Genomic DNA, 24,613 nt, shown 5'->3' on the forward strand with positions numbered 1-24,613 from the left:
GAGCAAAGCGCTGTGGATGTGGAAGGTACCAGGGAAGCACAGCAAAGGCCGCTCTGACGGGCAGATGAGCAGGGTGCGAGCAGCAGGAGCGGGCACAGCTCACCGTGCCGCGCTGCCCCCGCGCTCTCAGCGCTGTCATTGTGGGACTTGGGCTGTGGGACAGGTGCAAATCTGCTCCCAGGTCACAGCCGGGGACGTGGCAGGCAGATTGTCATTGGAGGCTGCGCCAACAAGGAGCAGCTCTCGTCTCTCAATGCCCCGGAGGAGCGGGAGCTGCTCCGCACGCACCCCACGGGCCGGGAGCGCGGCCGGGGCTGTTCCCTTTGGCCGCTCCCCCACTCGTGGAGCGAGTGCCGGCGCTGCGAGCTGAGCCTTAAAGGACAAAGGGGCGACAAAATGCTGTTAAAATGAGTGTTGCTGTTTGAGCAAGCTCGGAGCCCTCCCCCTGCTCCGCGGAGCTCCGGAGGTTGGGCACGGGGGCGGTGCGGGAGTGGAAACCCTGGGCGTGGGTGCAAGAGGCGGCTTTTTACTCATCTCAATAAAAAGGATGCACGAGGTAAATAAAAAGATGCACGACTTATATAAAATGGTGCACAAGTTACATAAATAGGTGCAGAAGGTAAATAAAAAATGAACGAGTTCTATAAAAAGGATGCCCAAGGTAAATAAAAAGATGTAGAAGGTGCATAGAAGATGCACAAGCTAAACAAAGAGACGCAGAAGGTAAATAAAAAGATGAACATGTTTTATAAAAAGGATGCCCAAGGTAAATAAAAAGATGCAGAAAGTGAATAAAAAGGTGCAGAAAGTGTATAGAAGATGCACAAGCTAAACAAAGAGATGCAGAAGGTAAATAAAAATACACACAAGTTATATAAAAAGTTATAGAACGTAAATAAAAAGAAACAAGTTCTACAAAAAGGATGCACGAGATAAATAAAAAGATGCAGAAAGTGCATAGAAGATGCACAAGCTAAACAAAAGGAGGTACAGGGTAAATAAAAATATACACAAGTTACATAAAAATATGCAGAAGGTAAATAAAAATACACACAAGTTATATAAAAAGATGCACAAGCTAAATAAAAAGATGAACAAATTCTGTAAAAAGGATACCCAAGGTAAATAAAAAGCTGCAGAAGGTAAATAAAAAGGTGCAGAAGGTGCATAGAAGATGCACAAGTTAAACAAAAAGAAGTACAAGGTAAATAAAAATATACACAAGTTACATAAAAATATGCAGAAAGTAAATAAAAGGATGAACAAGTTCTATAAAAAGGATGCAAAAGATAAATAAAAAGATGCAGAAGATAAAAGATGCACAAATTATAGAAAAAGAATGCAGAAGGTAAATAAAAATACACACAAGTTCTATGAAAAGATGCAGAAGGTAAATAAAAAGATGCACAAGTTCTATAGAAAGGATGCACAAGGTAAATAAAAATGTGCAAAAGGTAAATAAAAAGATGCACAAGGTAAACAAAAAGATGCAGAAGGTAAATAAAAATATACACAAGTTCTATAAAAAGGATGCACAAGGTAAATAAAAAGATGCAGAAAATAAACAAAAAGATGCACAAGGTAAATAAAAAGATGCAGAAGGTGTATAGGAGATGCACAAGGTAAATAAAAATATACACAAGCTATATACAGAGATGCAGAAGATAAATAAAAAGTTCAACCAGCCAGACAACCCAAAGCACAGAAGAGCTGGGCTCCTGCCATGGTCACTGCCTGCTCCTCTGGGCCCAAATCTGGGTGTTTTAGAAAAGTGCACCTGGTCTTACTCAGCCAAGGCACAAAGGGCCTCATCAGTGCAGGAGCTGGGAAAGGTCCTGTGGAGTCCAGGTGTTCTCTCTCTGGTCATATCTCAGTGCAGTGAGGGTGAAGGAGAATGAATTTCTAGGAATATCAGGAACAGTGTGGCAGCAGGGGCAGGGCAGTGATTCCTGCCCTGGACTCAGTGCTGGTGAGGCCACCCCTGGAGTGCTGTGTCCAGCTCTGGGCCCTCAGCTCAGGAAGGACATGGAGGGGCTGGAGCAGGGCCAGAGAAGGGAACAGAGCTGGGGAAGGGACTGGAGCACAAGTGCTGTGAGGAGAGGCTGAGGGAGCTGAGGGGGCTCAGCCTGGAGAAGAGGAGGCTCAGGGGAGACCTCCTGACTCTCTACAACTCCCTGACAGGAGGGGGGAGCCAGGTGGGGGTCAGGCTCTGCTCCCAGGAAGCAGCAGTAGGACAAGAGGGCTGGGTCTTCAGCTGTGCCAGGGGAGGTTTAGGTTGGACATTAGGGAGGAATTCTTTCCAGAGAGAGTGCTCAGCCATTGGAATGGGCTGGGCAGGGAGGGGGTGGATTCTCCGTCCCTGGAGGTGTTTAAGGACAGACTGGATGTGGCATCAGTGCCATGGGCTGGGAACCACAGTGGGGTTGGATCAAGGGTTGGACTTGATGATCTCGGAGGTCTTTTCCAACCTGGTTGATTCTCTGATTCTATGATTCTGTGATCAGGAAAAGGTTCTTCCCCCAGAGGCTGGTTGGGCACTGCCCAGGCTCCCCAGGGCAGTGGGCACAGCCCCAAGGCTGCCAGAGCTCCAGGAGCATTTGGACAACACTCTGAGGGCCAGGCTGGGGTTGTTGGGGTGTCTGTGCAGGGCCAGGAGTTGGACTGGATGGTCCTTCCAGCTCAGCATATTCTGGGATTCTCTGATTCAGACCTGTTCCTTGCACACAAACATCCAGAGCTTCAATTTGTCCCTTTGTTCAACAAAGACAGCCTGGGCTTTGCCTCCTGCATTTTCACTTGAACAATGATATTGCAGATTTGATGAAGCTTCTGCACCCTCCCCAAAGGCAAAGAGGGCAGCCCTGATAAAAGGCTTAAATGCATCTCCTCTGTGCCAGAGGAGCCCTCAGGAATGTGAGGAGCTGGGCAGAGTCCTTGGGAGGGTGGGAACAGCCAGGCAGGTGAGCTGTGAGCTGTGAACTGGGAGCTGTGAACTGGGAGCTGGGAACTGGGAGCTGGGAGCTGGGAACTGGGAGCTGGGAACTGGGAGCTGGGAACTGGGAGCTGGGAGCTGGGAGCTGCCTCTGCAGGGACCTCTCCATGTCACCAGGCTGGGCTCACAGCAAACACTGTGTGACACAGTGCACGTGGCAGAGCCCTTTGGGTCTGGACACCACATGGCCAGAGAGGCTTTGAGAAGTCAGGGTATGAAAGGGAAGCAAGAAACAGGACAGTGTGGGGCCAATCCACTGCTGTGGGACGGGAAGGGGAACGTTGGGTGACATGGCAGTACTGGGCCCAGCTCTTGTGGTACTTGGGCTTCATCTGGAAAGTCTGAATTTCATTCTAATTACATAAGAATATCAGTATTTGTCTAATAAATGTGAGTTTCTAAGGGTTGCAGGGAAGAGTGAGAAATTAGATCCTAACAAAGATTAAAAATCCTGCTGTAAATACAATTCCATGTTTAATTAAGACTATATTCAATTAAAGCAGAGGGCTGTAAAACAAAACCCTTCATTGCTTGCTGTGTGCATCCTACTAATGAGCATCATCATCTTTAATTAATAAAAAGTGAAAAACAACAACAGGATGGCTTTAGGGGTCTAATTTTAGGCTGTGATAATGAACTGTCAAGGAAGGGTCAGGTAGAATCTGAGGCACCAACAGAGTCAAGGATGCACAATGACTGTGCCAAGGACATCCAAGGAGGTTTATAGCCTGGAGCAGGGCTGGGCAAACCAGAAAGAACCGGGGGGTGGCTTGTGCCCCATCAGTTTGTTTGATGGAGAAAGGAACCCTCCTGCAGTGCCCTATGCCAGCTTCAGCCCTGCCTCACCCCAGGGAGGGGTGGGAGCGATCCACCAGGTGGGGGATGCAGAGGGAGCAGTGTGAGAGCCCAGTATTTGACAATTAAACCTGGCAAACGCCCGGGAAAAACCTTCCTGGGAGATGAGCTCGGAGATGTCGTTTTGCCCCCTCTCCCAGCCCGCTCCCTTTCTATTATTCCCTCTATCACACGGACGATAAAAGGAAGGGGGGGCTGAATCATGTTTATTAATTCCCAACGACAATAGGACACCTGGACCAGCACCTGTCAGAATGTGATGCAAATTAGCGCAGGGAAGCTGGTCTCGCTCAGCACAGCCATAATGAAGCGCTAATAGAAGCACTAATGATTTGCAGGGCGAGCTCTGCCGGGGCATTGGCTCAGTTGCAGTAATTAATGCGGCCTTCCCGGGCTGCAGCGCTGCTCCCATTCACAGCCGCTTCCTGAGGCTTTTCTCGTGCTGTTTGTTTTTTAAACACACAAACTCGGGACTTATTATATTTGCAAACAATGGCATCGTGGAGATGCTCTGATTTGCTGCAGAGATAGAGAGGGATGGTGTTTGAAAGCTTAAATTAAAGCAGGATTTCCTTCTGTTTTCTCAAAGGAAAGGTTACCATTTGCTAATAACTGTCACAGGCTGTAAATGGCCTCAGTGTCATATGATGGATTCTTCTGATTGCTTTTAATCAAGGTTTTCAGATATCGTGGGGTGTAAACAGAGAAATGAGCTGAACGTTCACGGGCTGAACAAACCTCAGGAGATGAGACTAAGATAAGAAATAACTGTTCTGACGATGAAGTAATAGCAGATCCTTTGCTTCTTGAGTTACACTCTTTATCATTATTATTTTAATGTTCTCTGGCTGAGATAGACTGCTCTGAGAGATGGAAATGTGCTCGAACAGGTTGTGTGAGTGGGTGGAGGGCTCTTTACCCCACAGAGATACTCAGTTGTTAGACTATCTATGTCCTCTCTCATATTTGGGGTTTTTCTTCATCTTCAGGGAAATTTAGACAATGGAAATGAATTAGAAAAAGTCTCTTTACACGTTCAAATCAGAGAGAGATGGCAGAGTTGAGGCTGGGGTTATGGAAATGATCTGTCCATGAAAGTCATTTCTTTCTGCTGAATTCCTCCCTGGGAGAAACGGGTGAATGGGAAGGTATTTCAATACCCTACCTGAAAACAAAGGGCATGGAAATGATTCCCAAAAAGAATCCCAGGGAAGGACATTCCTATTTTGAAGAGTGAGCCCTGGATTCTGAAAAAAGGTTTTTGGAGTCATCAATTTCTTTGCTAACGTGGCCCAAAATATGAGAAGAACGTTTGTCCAGTTGGAGCAGGGAGTGCATTTTGCAGAAATTCAGGACCTCTGTTGTGTGAGGGTTTGGTTTTTTCTCATGACATCTCAGCGTGGATCTGCAAATCTGGTGAAACAAATAGTTTTGGGCCAAACGTGGGGGGCGGTGGCTGGTGGGAAGTCCTGGCACAGCAAAGCCTCAAAGGGGCAGAGAAAGGCAGAGGGGGCCGGGGGGAGCTGGGCAGGGAGCACACGGGGTGAAGCTGCACAGCTCCAGCTGACACAAGCTGTGTCCTCTCCCACGAAAAGCTTCATCATAATCTGTGCCGAACATCACTTCAGGATAAACACAATAATGCTATAAATACCGCTGGCCATTTCCTGTTGTTCTTACTGCAGCTTGCACGGGGTTTGTGTCTGGGTGAGGGTGTGACTCCCATGCACACAGTAACACATACATTACCCTCCTCCTCTGCTGCTCCCGCTGCTCGGGGCTTCACTTAAAAGGTCTTTTTCTGTCTAAAACTCACTTAACCCGTGGTTTGTTCCACTGAGCTTCACATTCATCACTAATGACTCCAGCAATGTTCTTTATGTAAAGAATTCAGAGCAGCAAAACCGCCAAGTCTGGTGCTAGTGAGTCAATGGGGTGACCCAGCAATTTACATACACCTAATTACACTGAAATTAAATACACTTCAATTAATTACACTTAATTGCTTAATTACACTTTAATATACTCTTCACACCCCTGGAAGTGTTCAAGGCCAGGTTGGAGCAACCTGCTCTAGTGGAAGGTGTGGAAGGGGGTGGAACTGGATGAGTTTTAGGGTCCCTTTCAACCCAAACCATTCCATGAATTTAAGAAATAATAAATCACATTCATACAGATTTCTCATCCCAGGCTATTTTAATGTACACAATTCTTAATTTTGACTGCCATACTGAAAAAAAATTAAACACCTTAAAACACGAATTGAGAGAATTAAAAGTACAAACTTCGCCCAGCATGTTTTATACTTGATATTTACTGAATTGTGCATTTTGTTGAAGTGGAATTTTTATTTTAGTGAAAACAGAAGCAAAAGTCACACTTCCACCTGCTTGTTAATCACATAAATACCACAAGAAGAAAGGAAACAAACTGCAGCTGGAAGCCCCTGGATCTGAATGTATGAATTAAATCTTTAGAGAAGTAGACTGAAAGTTCCTGTAACTATATAATTTTTAACTCAGCAATTTCATTCAAAGAGCTCATTTTTTAAAATAGTGTTGGCAACGTGCTTTTTACTGAACAGAAAGAACTAAAAACTTGGATTATAAATACTTGCTAAATGGCTTAGACTTTCCATCCAAATTAAGCCAAAAACTTAGGGTCATATATTAAAAATAACTTGGGCACGTCCAAAAAAGATGTTGTGCTGTTTAAATCTTAAAAAGTTCCCTCCTAAAGTGAAAAACAAACTCAGGCTTACATTATTCAGACTTACTAAGCTTGCATTTGTCTTCTTTTAAGTACATGGCTGGTTCAAATCAGACAGCCAACCCCATTTTTATTAAACTAAAACAATTAGAAATTGTTTCTTAGGGTTATGCTAGAAAATGGTTAAAGAGGATTTTGATTTGAGAGGGGCGGACTGAAGAGAAACTGCCCTGTCTGTGGCAGGAACCAGGACCCAACTAATCCCTTTGCTGCTGCCCACGAGAAGAAGAACAGCATATTTTTAAAAAAGATCATTGTCAAACAGCTTGAGAATGTGGCAAATGAGGCAGAGTGGGTGTGTGCAATGGATACGTTTCATGGGAGAGGCGAGGAAGGAAATGGGAATAGCAGGCAAGGCTGGGGAGAAAGGGCTGATGAATGAAACAGAGACAGAATGCTCTGTCTCTGCTCTGCCTATTGACATTTTACCTCCCTGCAATTTTATAAGGCAGAGAGTGGGATTTTCAAAGCTTTAATGAAGGATAAGATGTGTTTTGTTTGCCTGATTCATATTTTTGCCTTTGAAGACGTCCCTAAAGAAAACACCTTGTTGACACATCCCACTCTGGCTCAGCGTCAGTTGAACCCAAAGAACTGGGCTCTCAGCCTGACTGTGCTGCAGTTGTGCTGTTTGACCCCCAGGGAGTGACATCTCTGTGCCTCATGTTAAAGGAAGGTCTTTTACAGATGAGAAAACGGTGTGAAATCCCCCCCTAAACGACCTTTAGTTTGTGAGATAAAGCCAGGCAATATTTGGACATGTTTAACAACACCCACTAACATTTTTCTTTGATGACACTGAAAAAATTGCTCCCCTGATTATCCCTGAGGTCCCCTGGCATTCCTAAATATGCTGTGTGTGCTGTGACATGGAGAAGGAGCAGGGGAGAGTAAAGCATCCACAATTACATCAGTATAAGACATGGAAAATGTATCTGTCCATGATCTCCACTGTCTCTGCTCCACCACACCTACATTTATCTGTTTAATTAGAATATTAGCACAAATAATCTTCTGCTCTGCCAAATCTTGCTGGAAGATGACTCCTGTTTCCAGGCAGCTCAACCTGTTCCTCCCCACTGCCCCATCCCTGGAAGTGTCCAAGGCCAGGTTGGACAGGGTTTGGAGCAACCTGGACTAGTGGAAGGTGTCCCTGCCCATGGCAGGGGGTGGGATAAGATGGACTTTATGGGCCTTCCAACCCAAACCATTCTGGGATTCTGTGATATAATAAGTCATGTTCATATACCCTCCTTATTCTAGGTTATTTCTGGGATTCCATGGCTCTGGGATTCCATGTCTTTGTGTTTTCATGGCTCTGGGATTCCATGGCTCTGTGACTTCATGGCTCTTGGATTCCATGGCTCTTGTATTCCATGGCTCTTGGATTCCATGGTTCTGTGATTTCATGGCTCCAGAATTGATTCTATGGCTCTGTGGTTCCATGGCTCTGGGATTCCATGGCTCTGGGATTCTCACACCCGCAGGCAGCACTGGCAGCATTAATGTTTATTTTAGGGGGTGCCCATGTCTTTGATCAGTGAATTTGCCCGTCTTAACTTCTCATTCCCAACCAAAAGGGGAGAATTTGGGGGAAGAGTTGAACATTTACAGCTCTGAGGCACAAGAGGGGCTCTGATATCTCCCCAGATCTCTCACAGTGCTGCTGTAATGTCACCATCTCCCCTTTAGAGCTTTCTTCTGAGAACTACACTTTCTGTGTCTGTGTAAAACTACATTGAGCTCCTTCCTGTGTTTCTGGATCATTCATGCCCAGCTCTCACACAGTGCTTTGCATCCACTGATTTCTAATGGAATGTGTCCCTGCCCATTGTAGGGGAGTGGAATGAGGTGATCTTTAAGGTCCCCTCTAACCCAAAGCATTCTGGGATTCTCTGATTCTAGTTTTGAGGTACTTTACCTGAAATGTCCTTTTCACCACTTCCACTGTTTTGTAGCATCTCCATGAGGTTTGTCAGCAGGTCTTCAAGCAGGTCTCAGATCCCCTCAAAGCTCTATTTGTGTGAGGAATAGATTCCCTTTCTCACTGTCCATCCTCTGAACATCATCCAAAGCAAGGTTTCAAATCTCTTTGTTGTCCCATTGAAGACAAACTCATCCCCATCCCCACAAACTCCCGGGAAGAGCCAGGGCAGGGCCAAGGGGGCACTGCTGAATTCCTGAGTGCTGGAAAACCCTCCCTCTGGAGAAGATGGTGCTGAGGAAATGACTGTTAGACCTGCCATGAGGAACATGTGCTGCTTGCCTTGGGTGTTCACGTGGGACCTTCCCAAAACTCTGATTTTTTGGGAGCACCATTGTGCTCCTGAGTGCTGAGGAAGATCAGACCCCTCCCCAGAATGTGGCTCAGGCCACTCTGTGTCAGGGTTCCCCGACGAGAAAAGCACTTTTCTTTTGTCCTGATGTCTCTCTGAGATCTCCACTCCCCTCCAGGAGAGGAATGTGGTGTAGTTTTAGTCACCACAATATCAAAATGCCAAATGTTAATGACATTGAGGTACCTGCATAGGCAAATGGCATCTGCCAGAGTAAAAAACTGAACAGATCTTCTTAAATTATTTCTAAGCATTTAATTACCTTTTTAGGTGTTTGTATAAGTTGTTAAAAATAGAATTAAAACTCTACAGACTTGAATATTGCAATTTTGCCAGGACACATCCTCTGGGCATTTGGGTTGGAGTCATTCATGCATTCACATTAAAGACACAAATACAGAGTTACAGGGGAGGTTGGATCATACATCACCCCAAAGGCAAAGGCAAAGTTTCCACTGGCTTTGCTGGCACAGTGGAAAGCCTAAAAAGGCTTCATTTGGCCCTGTCTCCAAACACTGTGACAGAATTCACTGTGTATCAGGGACCTGCACAAGGAAATTTGTGTTAGATAAGGTCTGACTTTTTCCAGTCGGTGGCTTTTCATCAGAAAAATGCAAATTTATCAAACTCCTCCAATTCACTGGAAAGGCAGGGTTTTGACAGTCTGATCAAAGCCCTGCTTGGTGCTTTCTCAAGTTTCTGAGATTTTCTTTTGAAACTACTCTTTAGTTGGAAACAAAAGCCAATTGCAATATTTTAAGAAAGCTAAAAAGGTTAAAACTGCAACGAAACATTGAGAATATCGGAAACAAAATGTTTCAGTTAACTCAAGGTGGACTTCTCTGGATAATTGTTTTGACCTTCTGTCCAACATCAGGATTGGAAAATTTCTTTCAGCCCCCACAATTTTCTTAGGATATGATGAGGATGAGTCACCACGTTCTAGGTTTGTCCATCTCTTACCCTGTGGCCTTGACAGCCAGTTTTACCCCTCACTTTACACTTCTGCTTGAGTTGAACAAATAATTTTGCTGCCTAGATGGTAAATGAGGCCACATTCCCCAAATATCAATCTAGTACTGAAACCACAGGACCATCTTGTCTGTGCTTCCTGTACATTTCCTGCTTGCTTGAAAGCTGAGGAAATGAGGTACCTTGAGGTGTGAACATGAGCAGTGTATTTGTTTGTGCTGTGAAAGCACTAAGAGACAGAGACACAGACCATGGCTAAATGTGCCAAGAACTGGGCTCAGGAAAGAGGAAAAAACTTGCCTAACAGCTCATTCCCCGTGGCTTTTCCAAGTAACATGTTAAACAATCCATCTGGACAAACTTCAGGTACTGCCTGAAACTCTTAGTCAGGGAAAAACATACGGTTGGTGTTGGTTTGGGACTGAGCCAAGGTGTGCCTCGAAGTATTTTCTTTCTTTTTAAGCTCTCAGTGTCACTAAAATCAGAAATGGGGCTTTGAAGGGTGCTTGGTTGCGTGGTGGGTTATTTTTTCTGCAGTGCTGCCACAAGAACAGGACCAGAGGCTTTGACCCAGCTGGAGAGCCAGTGGTGAGATGCCAACCCACTGACTAATACAGCTCAGGCCACAGGGGTGACACCCAAATTCCCTGGGCAGGGATAACTCCTCTTCAGTGGCTTAAAAAAATCCCAGCCAAGTTGATATCTATTTTTTTTATTCCTCCAAGAGCTTTAGCAGCAAGGAGGGTCTCACTGAGCCCTGAAGCTGTGGGTGCCTCTCTGCAGGGTGGCTGCTCGGGCAGCCCAGGCAGAATTTGGAGGTTTATTAGCCAGAGGAAGCTGATTGATTTATTAGAGCAGAAACCTCTGGCTTGCTCCACCACAGGTTATTCTCCAAATGCAAAACTCTCCTTCATTTCACACACACAAAATAGCCCAAGTGCTGTGTTATGAATGGGCCCCTTTGTTACCCTGTGGATCGCCAGGACAGACTGTTTAGTTCATGTCTGTACATTAGCACGGGAGGACGGGGTCTGGGAGACAGATGTGGCCTTTAATTGCATGGAAATGTTCGAGGATCGTTAAGCCAGTTCTGACAGGGGTTTTCCTCTGGCTCAGGGAGCACGGCCTTGTTTTGGGAAGGCTCGAGGAGCAGCCCCACAAGCAGGACCTTGTCCTACTCCCTCACCCCAACACTAAACAAAAGCAGAGAGGCTCAGTGAGAAGCCCCCCTTTCCTGCCAGAGCTGCAGAACTACACCTCCGAGAGAACTCTCTTGAAATCCATCTGATAAAGGACTTTTCACCACAGCTCAGGGGACTTGCCCCGTGTGAGATAAGAGCAGCCCTATCAGCTCTGCTGAGAACATGGAGATGTGCTGAGAGGCCTCCTTCTTATTTATGGTAGTCCCCACGGGCTGAGGGTAAGAAACTCCTCAGCAAGAGGAAAACATGCTGCAGTCACCTCAGAAACCATCCCAAAGCTTCAGATGGAAAGGCAAATCCTCTGCTCCACAGGAGAGAGAGCCTGGGGGGCTGAGGTTTAATCCTAATTTAGCTACACTCTACAGAATGATTTTGAGCAAAGTGTTTGGCTGCTTTGTGTTGATTCCCATGCTGTAAAATTAATGGAACAACCTCATGTGTGCCTCCGTGGCACCCCTGAGATAGTGGCTTTGTCTTTTGGGATCATTGCTATCATTTTAAAAGTTTGACAGCTGTGTATTTCAGTTATCAAGCCAGAACTAATGATTTTCACTTGAAAACCCAGAATAAACCAGAAAAACTCATCCCATTAATTGCTAAAGGTGGGGATCTGCTGAGGGTTGGGTGAATCACACAGAGGTCTGAGCAAAGGTCCTGGAGAAACCTGACAGAATCAGCCCCAAACTGGCCCTTGGATACACCTTTTCAGCATCACTTCCAGCCCAGGAAAAGGTTTGGGATGCAGAGCTGAGTGACCTGCCCAAAGCCACAGCACTGAGTCAGGCTCAGGGCTTGGATCTGCCTGCTGGCAGCCCTGGCTCCCAGCCCCATCCCTCCCAAACCCCCTGGAGCCTGTGCTCCCCCTCCTGCCATGGGCTCACAGCTTGGGCCTGGACTCATCCATGGACCCTCCATCACCAGGGCCAAGGGTAGAACCTGCCATGGGATCTCACAGGTGTGGAAAATCATCCCTGGGCCAGGCTCAGACTGTTCTATGATTCCATCACTTCTCACAGGATCAGTAGCAAGAGATGTCATTTATCTAAGCCAGGCCCAAAGCCCTTCTCAGCCCCAGGCTGATAAGGCCAACAGACTCTGTTCATGGGCACTGATAAGAGATTTCTGTGAGGGGTTTTTTGCTCAGCCTCAGAGGAGGAGAAGTTTGAGGAAAGTAAGTTTTGCTTTGTCTGGGAGTTCTAGCTCTGGGATAACACTGGTCACTTCTATGACCTCCTGCTCCAAGGACACTGGATGACTTCACAAAACCTGAGCTCTCTGGGGAGCAGTCATCATAGATACAGGGACACTGAGGAGTGGGGACATCAGTACAACTGCAAAAGAGCACATTTTTAATTTTTACTCTCACTTTTGATGTTGAGTGAGCCAGGAGGCAGCATTATCTGCCTGATTCTTGGAGATGCAGCACCAGAGCTGGCATTGGAGGTGTTTATTCAGTGTGCATGTTTGTCCTCAGCAGCAGCTTCACTGCAGCACAGGCAGCAGAGACTCTTTTCCTGCTGCAGTTCCCTGAAACGTGAGTGTTGGTAGGGTGGTCTTTTCTCTGTGATGTTTGGTATCAGTGGAAAGAATAGCACCTTGTCAACTGCTTTTTGTAGTGCAATGTTAACTTTGGGTTCCAGCCCAGGTGCCAGGGCAGCATTCAGACCGTGTGTCCAAGAGGTAGGAGGGATGGCTATCCCTGAATCCTTCCAGGGCTTTTCTCTTGCACCAAAATGAAAACATCAGCGTTTCTTTGTAAAAAATGAAAAAGCCCCTGGGAACTGGTGTAAACTGGGTTTTCCTCTTCAAATATCTCGATGGAGATTGACAAAGAAAATATCTCAGTGCAATCCTGCTGGGCTGTTTTCCTTGGAATGCCACGAGCAGCTTGTTCACAAAATCTCTGCTTTTCCTATAGGCGTAGGCAGGAACAATCCCGGCCCTGGAGCCGCAGGGGCTGGGCTCAGAGCACAAGGAAAACAGGGATCTGTGCCATCCCAGCAGGGTGGCAGCCTCAGTTCCACTGCCAAGAGCAGGAGAGCAGTTGGGAAGGGGATGAGGAGCCAGCAGAGGCTCGATGTGCTGCTGGAGGCATCACTGTGGGCACCCAGCCTGGCAGAGATGGCACTGAGTGAGCAGGGCAAGGAAATGGGAAACATGGGCCCAGCAGCAAACTGCTCCTCTCATGAGGTTTAAACCCCATATTTGAGAGGGGTTCAAGGGACTGTGGCTCCCAGCTCCTGTCAAATGTGATTTGTGATTTGTGGGGCTTCAGGTTCTTTCGAAAATCTCAACCTCAGGACTTGTCCATCCCAGTAAAAGCCATTTTTCTGGCTCAAAGGCAGATATCAGGTTCCCAGGGCTGTATCAGGACCATGCATGTGCTTCTTGGCAAAGAAATAGGCTCCTGTGAGTCCTGACCCACCTTCCCCTTTCCCTTATCTCTGTGGGATGCACACTTGACACCAAGCCTAAGTCACCAGCTCTGGGCTCAAACCCTGAGTCTGTGCTCTGAGTATCGTGAGCACCAACACCCTGAACACAGATTTAACCAAAACTCAGCTCAGTGCCAAACCCAGAACACAGATTGGAACCCTAAGGCTGGAAATCCAAAGGAACCACATCTGGTTCAGGATTCAGCTGCAGGACTGTGCTGGACTTGTGTTTGCCCCTCTGACCCAGCACCCAGACCTTGCTCTGTGCACTGGAGATGCCAGGGCTGGGTTGTGCCCTTGATTTCCTTCTGGCTGAGCCTTCCCATGGCTGAGCTCTCCCCAGGTGAGGGTGCTGAGCTCTCCCCAGGTGAGGGTGCTGAGCTCTCCCCAGGTGAGGGTGCTGAGCACTGCCCTGGGCTCTCAGAGCAGCACACGCTGGGCTCGCTCTGGAGACGCTGCTGGGATCCTTTCCCACTGTTGTTTTTCCTTAATCTGGGCTCAGTCATCTTGGGCTGAACGTGCCTGTTTTGTTCTCTGCAGATGGAAACACAACAGCCCCTGATGAAGGTTTCCTGATGGGCTTCCTGCGATTGTGCAGGGAATGGTGTCAGGGAACAAAACAGGATACTCTGGCGGGGTTTGTGAATGTAACAATGGTATCAAAGTGGAATGAAAAATAATGAATGGGCACTGCTGGAGCTGTGAGTCAAACCTGAAATATTTATGTCTCCCCAAACTGCCACCTCCCTGATCTTGAATTCCTGGGAGAACACTCTTCTCACAGTTTCCAGTGCTCTGGCAGTAGGAACTCAAAATGAAAAGATAACATTTTATGGTTTGCACCTATTCCTTCGTGCTTTTCACACTCCACTTGCTGTCCTTTTCCTAGGCAGCCAACGAGGAGGCACAGAGATGGACATGCCCTCTCTCTCAACCCCCCACTACTTTTGGTTTCTCCATTTATTGTTTTCCTTTCTAGGGTGAATCATTTATATTTAAAAACTTCAATTTATCTTTGCATATGGAAAACAAAACCAGCACTATCCTCAGATAGTCTCAGTTTCTGATATGAGTAAAAATAGCACCCAAAAGCTCTGCTTTGAGAGAAAAGGTGGCACTCTTGCAACAGGCAGATGCAGCTCAAAGTGAGCTCAAGCTTCCTGACACAAAGTGCCTGGTCAGTCTGCAAACCCTTGCTGAAATATTTGCCCCTGGAAAGCAGCCCCTGGCACCACATCAAGAGCTGGGCAGTGGGTGCTGCAGGACAAAGCTGAGCTCAGCACAGGATTTCAGAGCAGCAGACACTGCATTTATGCTCCGGGCTAGTCTGGGGTTGTCAGGAAGCCAGACTCTGAAACCATCCTGCAGTTTGCCTTGCTGTGTCTTCAGCAGCAAAGCCTATAAAAACACTGCAATAATATTTACTGAAGTGGGAATGTTCGCAGTTGGATCCATGTGTCTGTGTTTACAAACACATCTGCTCCGCACAAGTCAATTATTTTACAAGAGTGAGGGAAAAAAATAAAATTAAGGGGATAGTGAGCTAAACCCAGGTGGATTTGACTGCAATCACCCACACAATGTCAAGGCTTAGTGAGAAGAAAAATAGAACTTTGGAGGAGAAAAGCTGTGGGCAGAGATGAGTGGAGATAACAGCACAGCAAAGTGGCTGAGGGGAGTGTTGATACGTGGCAAAGGCTGATTGATTTTCTGGGAACATGACATGGCTTGGAAAAGATCTTGAGAGATCACATAGTCCTCAGCCTTAGCAGAGTTAGGCTGTTCATTGGTGGAGGTGAATCCTTTTGTAGTGAAATTAGCTGCTGAAACAAGAACCCTGGCTCAAGTCATGGCCATGGCAGAGCTTCCAGCACCTGGGACAGGCTTCCTGCTCTACCTCCAGGGCTCAGCCCTCATCCTAAATCATCTCACGTGTCCTGGTTGGCAAAACTGGGCAGGAATCCTCCCAAACCTTCTGGGAACAGAAGCCAGGAGCTGTGGTTTGTCCTGATGGGCAGACACCTCCTCCCAGGTCCCTGTGTTGGTACCAGCAGGGTGGGAACCACTGGAGAAGTCAGGAGTGCTCAGGGAAATCCCTATCCCAGCCCAGGGAAGGGCTGAGTCAGCTGGAGCCTGGCAGGGATGTTCCAGGCTCCAGAGCAGAGCTGCTGTGCTCTAGAAAGGAAGAGCTGCTGCACAGCTCCAGGATTTGGGGATGTGTCTGATGGAGATGGGATGATGTGTCTGATGGAGATGGGATGGTGTGTCTGATGGAGATGGGATGGTGTGTCTGATGGAGATGGGATGGTGTGTATGATGGAGACAGGATGATGTGTCTGATGGAGACGGGATGCTCTATCAGACTCCCCCAGTCTCTCCAGCCCCATGTTTCCCTACATTCCTTTCCAGAGGTCAAGAGGCCACAGCAATAACTTGGGCAGGTTCTTGTCTAATTCCACCTCCTCTCCTGGTCCTGTGCTGAGACTCATCAGAGGCTTCTCCAGGGGATTTCCCACAGCTCCAGGGCTGCTCTGAACCCCCTTATCATCAGCCTTAATGCAGCAACTTGTTGGGAAGGAATACTGTCACCTGGTTATTCCCACTTGGTTGGAAACAAACCAAAATAGGCTCTGAAATCGTTCATGTGAAGTCTAGACAGAGAAAAAAAGTCATTAGTGCAGATCCTATAAACGTGTGCCTGAAGTCAAGTGCTTTCCTGCAAAGTGAGGTACAGAAGAATGATTTAATTTTTTATCCTTTTTGAGTCAGACTTTGGGGATCCTGAGATCAAAATAATTGAGTATTGATTGTAGCAGCCTTCTTTTACCTGCTTGATATGAAATTTTGTGGGAACAGTGAACATAACAATAAGAATAAAAAAGAAATACATAGAATGCCCTAAGAGAAGTTTTGCAAAATTGTTTTGCAAAATTATTTTGCCCCAATTTTTAGCTGCCTAATTTCAGTGGGTTTTACTATTTTTCACTATGGTTTTTCTATTTCTACCATTCTTACTCCTGCTTTGTTTCCACCTAGCACGAGTTACCAAGTTGTGTTTTCCGTTTATTCCAATTGTGAAGGAGTGATGCTGTGTTCCAAGATGCCAAGTTGCCCTTAGATGTAGTGCCCTGGGTGGAAAGGGAAGGCAAGGCAGCCTGAGCTGCAGGGAGAAGTTGGATGGCAGTTTGTCCATGTCACTGATGTGCTTTGGAGCTGTGAGTGAGTGAGTCTCCAGTGCAGATTGGAGCAAAATGCAGTGTGGGATGTCATAAAATAATTAAAGAAAGCCCTCCTTTATCCACAAAGAAATCCTCAAATCTGCAGAAATTTGGACACAGTTTGCTGTCTTCTCAATCCTTAGTGCTGCTGCAGCAGGGAAAGGGGCTCTGGGCAAACTGGGCTACTGGAAGGTGTCCCTGGGCAAGTAGATAAAAGAGGGAAGAGCCCTTTGGCAGGGATGGCTCTGATCCCTCTGGATTCACAGGCTGTTAGGATGGATTTCCAGCTGCATTCAGGAAAACCTCCAAGTAGAACCTAAATTGATTGTGAAGGGCACAAAATGGATTGTGGTTGTTGGCAATAAAATGCCCAGGACTGTAATTTTCCAAGGGGAGTCCCGTGGAATTCCTGCCCCAGTCACAGCCTATCCTATAAGGAAAGGAAAGGGGAGCAGTGGCAGCAAACCTGGGGAGAAGTGGGCTGGGAAAGCTGCAGAGGGCTTTCTTTTTGGCTTGGTCAGGTGCTCTGGGGAGAGTGGATGCATCAGAGTATATCCCAAAGATCCCTGTTCGTGTCCCAGGAACAGCACTGGCCGAGTGCTGTGCACCCATGGGGTGCACAGGTCAGGGCAGCAGAGGGCTGTGGGGAGGAGAAAGGCTTGGAGAGGGGAATGATTCCCAAAGGTTACCCGGAGAGCCAGGGCAGGGAGGAGATAACACTCTGCCTTCCTGCCTCCCAGTTCAGTGCCCAATCCATCCCAATGTGCTGCCCAAGACCAACACAGACCCTGCTCCTTTTTGAATTGTGTATCGGGCTCATTTTCTTGCCAGTCCGATGTTATCTCTGCTCTGTGAGCTGCTGGCAGCAGAAGTGCTGACTTGGAGCACTGCAGAGCCAAAGCCAGCTCTACTCACTGCTTCTCGGTGCAAAAATGGTTTCAGGCCGTGTGGGACCTGCTCCTGCTCCTGGTTTGGGGCTTTGCATCGTAGCTCTAGGCCCTTCACGAGCTGGGTCCATGTTGGTAACACTCTCTTTGCAAAAATATTTCAGAAGTGATTTTCTCTCAGGATTAGGAGTGATGAAATTATATTACTGGGGGTGGGAAGAGGAAAGAAGAAAGTCACTCCTCTAGAGGTGGAAGTGATCTTTCCATGGCAGGATGGTTCAGGTACTCAGCACTTTTGTCTCTTCTAAGTCAGACTTTGTGGAGGAGGCTGAAGCTTTGATCTTTAGCAATGCCTTTTGAATGTGGTTATGGTCAGAAAAGTGAAGGTAACGAGCTCAGAGTTGATATTCAGTGAACACACATTACAGGTACCTGGAAGGGGCTGTTGTTGAGGGCAGTGGGTGATACCTGGGTAAAAGCACCAAACCAGGGCTCATGGTCACCTCCCCAGCCCTTGTTCTCCTGGCCTTTCTCCTTTCTCAATGTCCTCCGCCTAAGAGGAGTCTTTTTTAAAGCGTTCAGGCCACCTCCCTTTCCTGGTGAGGAACCAGGATAACTTGCGGGGAGCACTGGTGGACTGCCAGCCCTCCCCAGTGAGTGACCAGAAGACCAAGCTGGCTGTTCCCTGCCCACAGGACCAAAACCAAACTGTACCTCACCCTATGTGGCACTTAAACCTGGGACCTGGGTCTAGATGGCTCATCTAAAGAAAGGAAAATCTGCAAATTCGCCCTTTTACAACTCTAAACTGCTGCATAAATAACAGCCAAGGCCCAGATTCATTTCTGAGGGCTGCAGGAGTGTGTCAGCCCCTCGCAGAGCTGGTTCAGCCCCTCAATTGCACAGTTCAGTGCTGGGGCTGCCCTGGAGAGCCTGGGCTGGGCTTCCCGGGGAGCTGGACTTGCCTCGGTTGTGTGAGCTGCCAGAGACAGGACTTGCCACATTTATGCCAGGAATGTGATTAAAAACTGGAAAAACTGAAGCTGGCCTATTCCCAGAGGCCATATAATGTAACATATATGCCAGAGGAACACACACAAGCCCCCTGTCTCAGGCTCAGTCTGGGCAGCCCAAGGCCACAGCGCAGGGGGCAGAGGTGTGGGGGGACCCTGGCGAGCTGGGACTGTCTGGGCAGGTTGTGTTGGCACCCAAACAGCTCAGTGTGTTTGCCCAGTTGCCTGTCACCAAACACCAAGCAGCTCTCAATTCCAGCAGAGAGACATTTGCCCTCTGGTATTGGATTTAACTGCTGGTCTCTGCCTCAGCCAAACACACCCTGAACAGACCAGCCCTTCAGGACTGCAGCTGGCCAGGCAGAGCCCCCTCACAGGGAGCACAAGGAAGGTTCTACACATTTCTCAATTGTAGCCTGACACTCTGGCAGGGCCAGCAGAGCCCTGTCCTCTTCCAAGGGACTGAACTGAGTGCTGGGTCCTCGTCACTGCCGGGACATTCCCAGGTGCTCCCCTGGCAGCAGAGGCACCTCCCCACCCCTGTGGGGTTTGTTCAGCTGTGGCTGCAGACACCACAGTGGAGCTGATGGCAGCAGGGTTGGCTCTGTGCCACCCGACTTCCCCTGCCTGTCCCCAGCCCCAGGTTTGCTGTTTGCAGGAGCTGAGCAGGTGCTGCTGTCGCTGCCTCCTCTGCTTGGGCACCTCAGCTCCCCCAGCCCTCAGGCTTCTTGGAGCTTTTGTGGCTCTCACCAAACCATTCCTGGCACAGGAGGTGCCCTGGTGGCATCCAGGGCATTTGAAGTTCTTTTCCTGTGGGCCACAGAGTTTTCAAGACAGCAAAAATGCAGCAGAAGGTAGAGCTGGGCTCCAGTGCTGCTGGGCTCCAGTGCTGCTGGGTTCCAGTGCCTCCTGCCTGTGAGGTCACCACTGGCCCAGTTAACACCAGTTGCACGCAGGCAGGTCTTAGCAGCCACTTGTCTTTCAAGGAAGATCCTTATCTGAGGAAGTGGGTTCTCCACCAGCTATTCTGTGTATCACACAGAAGTGTGCTCTTGCCTGTGTGTGTAAAGTCAACTGGACTTGGATGCAACCCCAGTCACTGATCCAAGTCCAGGGCCATCTTTTGGAGTGTTGTTGGGTTTGGGGTTTTTTGGGACAGCCAGAAAGATCCCTGCCTTCCAAATTTTTTCCATCTTCTTCAGAAGTAAAATGGCTTTAGGCAGAAAAAGTAGCCTAGAATTAAGTGGTCCTGACTCCGCTTGAATTCAGAAGAACCCCCAAATATCTGCACAAGTCCTGCTGAAGCTACAGTGTTTGCTGTAAAAAAATATTGTGAGCAACCTCTCACACTGATTAGGTGGGATAACCATCATAGTTATTTTCCCAGATATTGTTTCCCTTAAAAAAATCCCAATTTTATGTATGTTTTTAGACTGGAAATCTCCAAACCTTGGAAATTTTTCTTTGATGAATTTGCTGTGGTGCTCGTGGTTTCCTTGTCTCTGCCCAGCAGAGGGTGGGTCTAGAGAGTCCTAAGTCAGTCCAGCAGCCCAGGAACGTGGGGTTCACCTGGCACCTCAGGCCAGAACGTGGGCAACCCCACGTTTTTTGTGCTGAGAGGAAATGGAGGCCCACAGAAAATGTGTCATTTAGGAAGCCCTGCTGACATCCTGAGTTCAGCGAATCAGACAAGCAGCAAGTCACTCCATCTGACCTCCGAAGGGAAGGCTTTGCTCTCCTTCAAGAGCTGAACCACCTCATGTTCTTGGACCTTCCTACACAGCTGAAGGTCACAGCCTGGAGACAGTCCCAGCCCTTCGAGGGACTCAATTCACATCAGCTCTTCCCAGGGGCAGCTTCCACTCCCTCCCTTACTCTAATTAAAGCTGAAAAAGGGAAAGGGTGTTTCTGAAGGGTTGTGAATCCAGCAAGGAAAAGTTGCTGGAAAGGTTGAACAGTGTGAGCTGCTCCCAGGAGGCAACATTGGCAGTGTGGGGTAACAACTCTCAGTTTGGAGCCCCTGGGAGAGGTTGATCCCAAGATTTTTACAGCAAACACTAACTTCAGCAGGACTTGTGCAGATGTTTGAGGGTTCCTCCTTAGTCAGGCCCACTTAAATTCTAGGCCACTCCAGCTTATTTGGGTTTGTTGCGTGATCTGAGATCAGAGATAGAAAAGTGCTGATTTCTGTAGATGCTGCCCTGACTCTCTAAGTGGGTTAATTCAGGCTGAGGGGGATTCTCATGTTCACCCAGTAGACTCCCAGCTATTGCCATTTTTTGTGACAGTACCATGAGCACTGGTGGTCTAGTGGTTAGGATGCAGCACTCTCACTGCTGCAGCCCAGGTTCGATTCCCGGTCAGGGAAACTCCCCTGGGCAGATGGAGCTCGTCAGCCCTGTAAGGCCATCCATCTAAGAGAAGGTCACTCTAAACAAACCTACGTCCTGAGGACCTCACTGCCACCGTCCAAGCTCGCTCGGCCCCGGCAGATGAACCTTAGGATTAAAGGGTGAGGTCAGCTCAGCGCACACTGTGTCTCACCTAAAAAATCCACTGTGCAGGCTCGAAGGGTAAAGACCTTTCCCAAATCTTTGTTCGTGAAGACTGGCCATACATACAACCATGAGCCTGGTGATTCCTGATTTGCACTTGGATTCTTGTGCAATGGGAGGGTTCCATGAGCTGCACTTTTCTAAGTTTTCAGAATTTCTGTTTCCCTCCCTGGTTATGGAAGAATTTACAAAACAACCCCCCAAAACAACGACTGGGGGGAGGTGCGGACAGAACAGTAATTTCTTATTTTTAAAGGCTCACAATAGGGACTGTGCCCTGTGAATTTTGAGCATGAGGGGCTCAGCACACACAACTTTCAGTTGTCTGTCTGTCTGTCTGTCTGTGTGCTGAGAGTGACCCACTGCTGCCCACACATCACTGGTATCTTTTGAATGCTCAGTGGATCACACAGTAGGTGAGTCTGTTGCTGCCTTTGTTTTGGAGGTTGCTCCATTAATTCACATTAAAAGAGTGTGTGCTTTTAGTCTGGGAGGTTCCTCCTTCGGTTTCTGCCCTGCCAGTCATAAAGGCAGCTGTGTTATGTGTGGTTAACTGAGCTCCAGCAAGAACATGCAGACCTTGGCAGATGCACTTTGAATCACCAGGGCTGTGCCAAAGCCATCAGAGCCCAGCTTGCTTTGTGTAGGAAACCTGAGCACATCAACCCAAGGAAGTGCATGATCAAAACTTTTTGTCAACAGTTGGAGTTTCAGCAGGGGAAAAAAAAAAGGATGACCATTTCCTGTTTTTAAGCATTTCTAGAAATGCATAGTTTGGTAAAGCACCAGTCCTACACTTCCCACAAAATAAACAAAAAGTGTAAAGTAATGCATTTTTTCCCGCACCACGAACACCCATAACTCTGACCTGCACTGGCTGCTCCTCCTTCAGCAGTAACCTCAAAACACACACAAACCCCGTGAAAGGAGATGTCACTGCAGAAATGCTGCCCACTGCACATCCCTGGGCTGAGCCGGGAGCAGCAAGTGCACGACCTGCAGCTGGAGGCACTTCCCTGAGCAGGGAGGGGACGGAGCAGCCCCTTCCCCGTTTGCAGAAGTGAACCCGAGTGCCGGTGCCACCCCGAGCGAGCACAGGCAGCAAAGCAAAGCCAAGCCAGGCCAGCCCTGCTTTGCATAGGGGTTGGTGGCCCCCGGGGGCTCTGATTCAACCTGCGATCCTGGCAGATGGTGGTTGCAGACAGCGCGGGGCAGCTGCGGCCCTGCAGGTGCTCCCCAGCTCAAAGGAGAACTGCAGAGGAGTTGCTGGTTTAGTCACAGCTCTGAGGGCCTGTTTTGTCTCTCCCCAGGAGGCTCTGTCGGTGGTGAGCGACGACCAGTCCCTGTTCGACTCCTCGTACGGCGCTGCCCCCCAGCTCCCCAAGGCAGACATGACGGCCTCAGGGAACCCCGACTACGGCCAACCCCACAAAATCAACCCCCTGCCCCCGCAGCAGGAGTGGATCAACCAGTCCGTCAGGGTCAGTGTCAAAAGGGAGTATGACCACATGAACGGATCCAGGTAAGAGCCTTCCCACACCTACTGTTGATTGTAAATCACAGAATGTCCTGGCTTGGAAGGGACCCACAAGGACCAACTTCTGAGTCCAAACTCCACATGAAAACACAGCATGGACCATCCATTCCTGCTCCTGTCCTGCATATCAACAATCCCCCTCTCTGGGTAGGACCACTGTAGGACCATACCCCTCTCCCCCTACAGTTCCTTCTGTTGGGACTCGTTTTTTAATGGCCTGAGCATCTTACTCTGGCAGTTCTTCAGGATGGATCCCATCAAACACTGGGATCCCAGTCCCCACGAACCCTGCCCAGAGCAGGGCAGGACACTGCCAGGGCAGAGCTCACGCTGCAAATGCTGCTGTAACCCACACATTCCACACCTAGTTCAGCATCCCACGGATGTGCTGCGGTCCAAGGGCTCACAAAGATGGTCAGACCATAATAGTTGGGGTTTGTACCAGTGCTCCAGAGTGAAGCAGTGACAGCTGCACTCCTGGACTGTCAGGGCTGCACTGGAGGGCCCTTTTTACTGCATCTGAACTCTATTCCTGCTCCACCAGGGCAGAAGCAACCCTGTGAAACAGGAGAGCTGTTTGATGGAGAAGGGAAAAAGAGGAGATGAGGTCCTTTAGGGCAGTTTATGAGATGTAACAACACAAAAGTCCTGTACCCACGTCTTCTGTGTGGATATCAGTGACCACTGGTGACACAGAGTCCAGGAGAAGTTGGAGCAGCGTTTTAACACCATGGGGTCACTGGTTGTGGTGTAACCTCTCCAGCTCACAGCCAAAAGAGTAACAGGCCATTCCCCAGTCATTTGTAGTTAGAGCTGGAAGAGGTGAATCATTTCCTTGTTCAATGACAAATTGAATGACTTGAAAACATTTAATTATCACAGCTCAGGTTGCCTCTTTTAAAACCATTTCTCCAAAACCAAAGCTTAGAAACAAATCCCACCATCTTGCACGTAATCTATAGGTGTAAAAATTTCAATTTTTTTTTCAGTTTTAAATACATGCAATATAGATAAACTTTTATTTTTTAGCATAGGGTTTTAGAGCTCATATTAATTTTAAATTTTATTTTAATTTCAAAGTCACGAACACCTCTAGAGTAGAGTGTTAATAAACCCTCAAGGGTTTTTCTGCTCTAGGGTTACTTTAGCGGCACATTTTCCTGGTTTCTGAGAACAGAGTTGGAAACAGAAAGCAGCCTTGCACTTTCAGACTTTTGCAGTGAGATGATGGTGTTAAAGACATCAAACAGCAGCCTGTTTTTGTTTCCTCGTAAGAGTACAGTAGATGCTGATTTTGCTCTCAGATAAAGGTCTCTGCAACAGTTGCTCTCTCAAGGTGATTATTTGTGGGCTGAACTCGACCTTGCCCTGGTTGTACCTCAGGATCATTTCTCAACTTCATAAAATCTATGTGGATTTTTGCACTGGTGCTTCCAATCTCAGAACTGAGGCTGAAACGTGGGGAAATGAGTTATTTCCTCAAAGACACAATCCCTGGATAACACAGAGACAAGGATGGATCTTGAAAGTACCAGCTGGAGTTTTTTCATGGTCATGGGGACACCTGTGGCTCCCAAGGCTGGTTTTCTTAGGAAGAGGAAGCCCTTTGTAGCATTGCCAGGCTGCCCACAGCAAGGCCAGTCTGGATGGGGCTCTGAGGAACCTGGGACAGTGCAAGGTGTCCCTGCCCACGGCAGGGGTGGGATGAGATGGGCTTGAAGGTCCCTTCCAGCCCAAACCATTCTGGAATTCTCTGACTGCATCAGTTGCTCACACCCCCAGTGTCAGATACACACTCACAGTGTTTCCTCCCATCACACTTTTCTGTCTCAGGAAATTTTG

General features: G+C 47.9%; 1 protein-coding gene across 4 annotated transcripts in view; it reads left to right on the plus strand.

Annotated features, from left to right (window-relative positions):
• FLI1 (Fli-1 proto-oncogene, ETS transcription factor) overlaps positions 1-24,613 on the plus strand; it is a 105,545-nt gene that overhangs the window by 43,674 nt on the left and 37,258 nt on the right. For all 4 annotated transcript variants that reach the window (XM_027655598.1, XM_027655597.1, XM_027655596.1 and 1 more), the window contains one exon: positions 22,545-22,756. In XM_027655598.1, coding sequence (XP_027511399.1) covers positions 22,545-22,756 — 212 coding nt within the window. The remainder of the gene's footprint in view (positions 1-22,544; positions 22,757-24,613) is intronic.

This window comes from Corapipo altera, unplaced genomic scaffold, assembly GCF_003945725.1.
Source record: "Corapipo altera isolate COAL_440 unplaced genomic scaffold, ASM394572v1 71, whole genome shotgun sequence".
In the NCBI taxonomy this organism is placed as follows: domain Eukaryota; kingdom Metazoa; phylum Chordata; class Aves; order Passeriformes; family Pipridae; genus Corapipo; species Corapipo altera.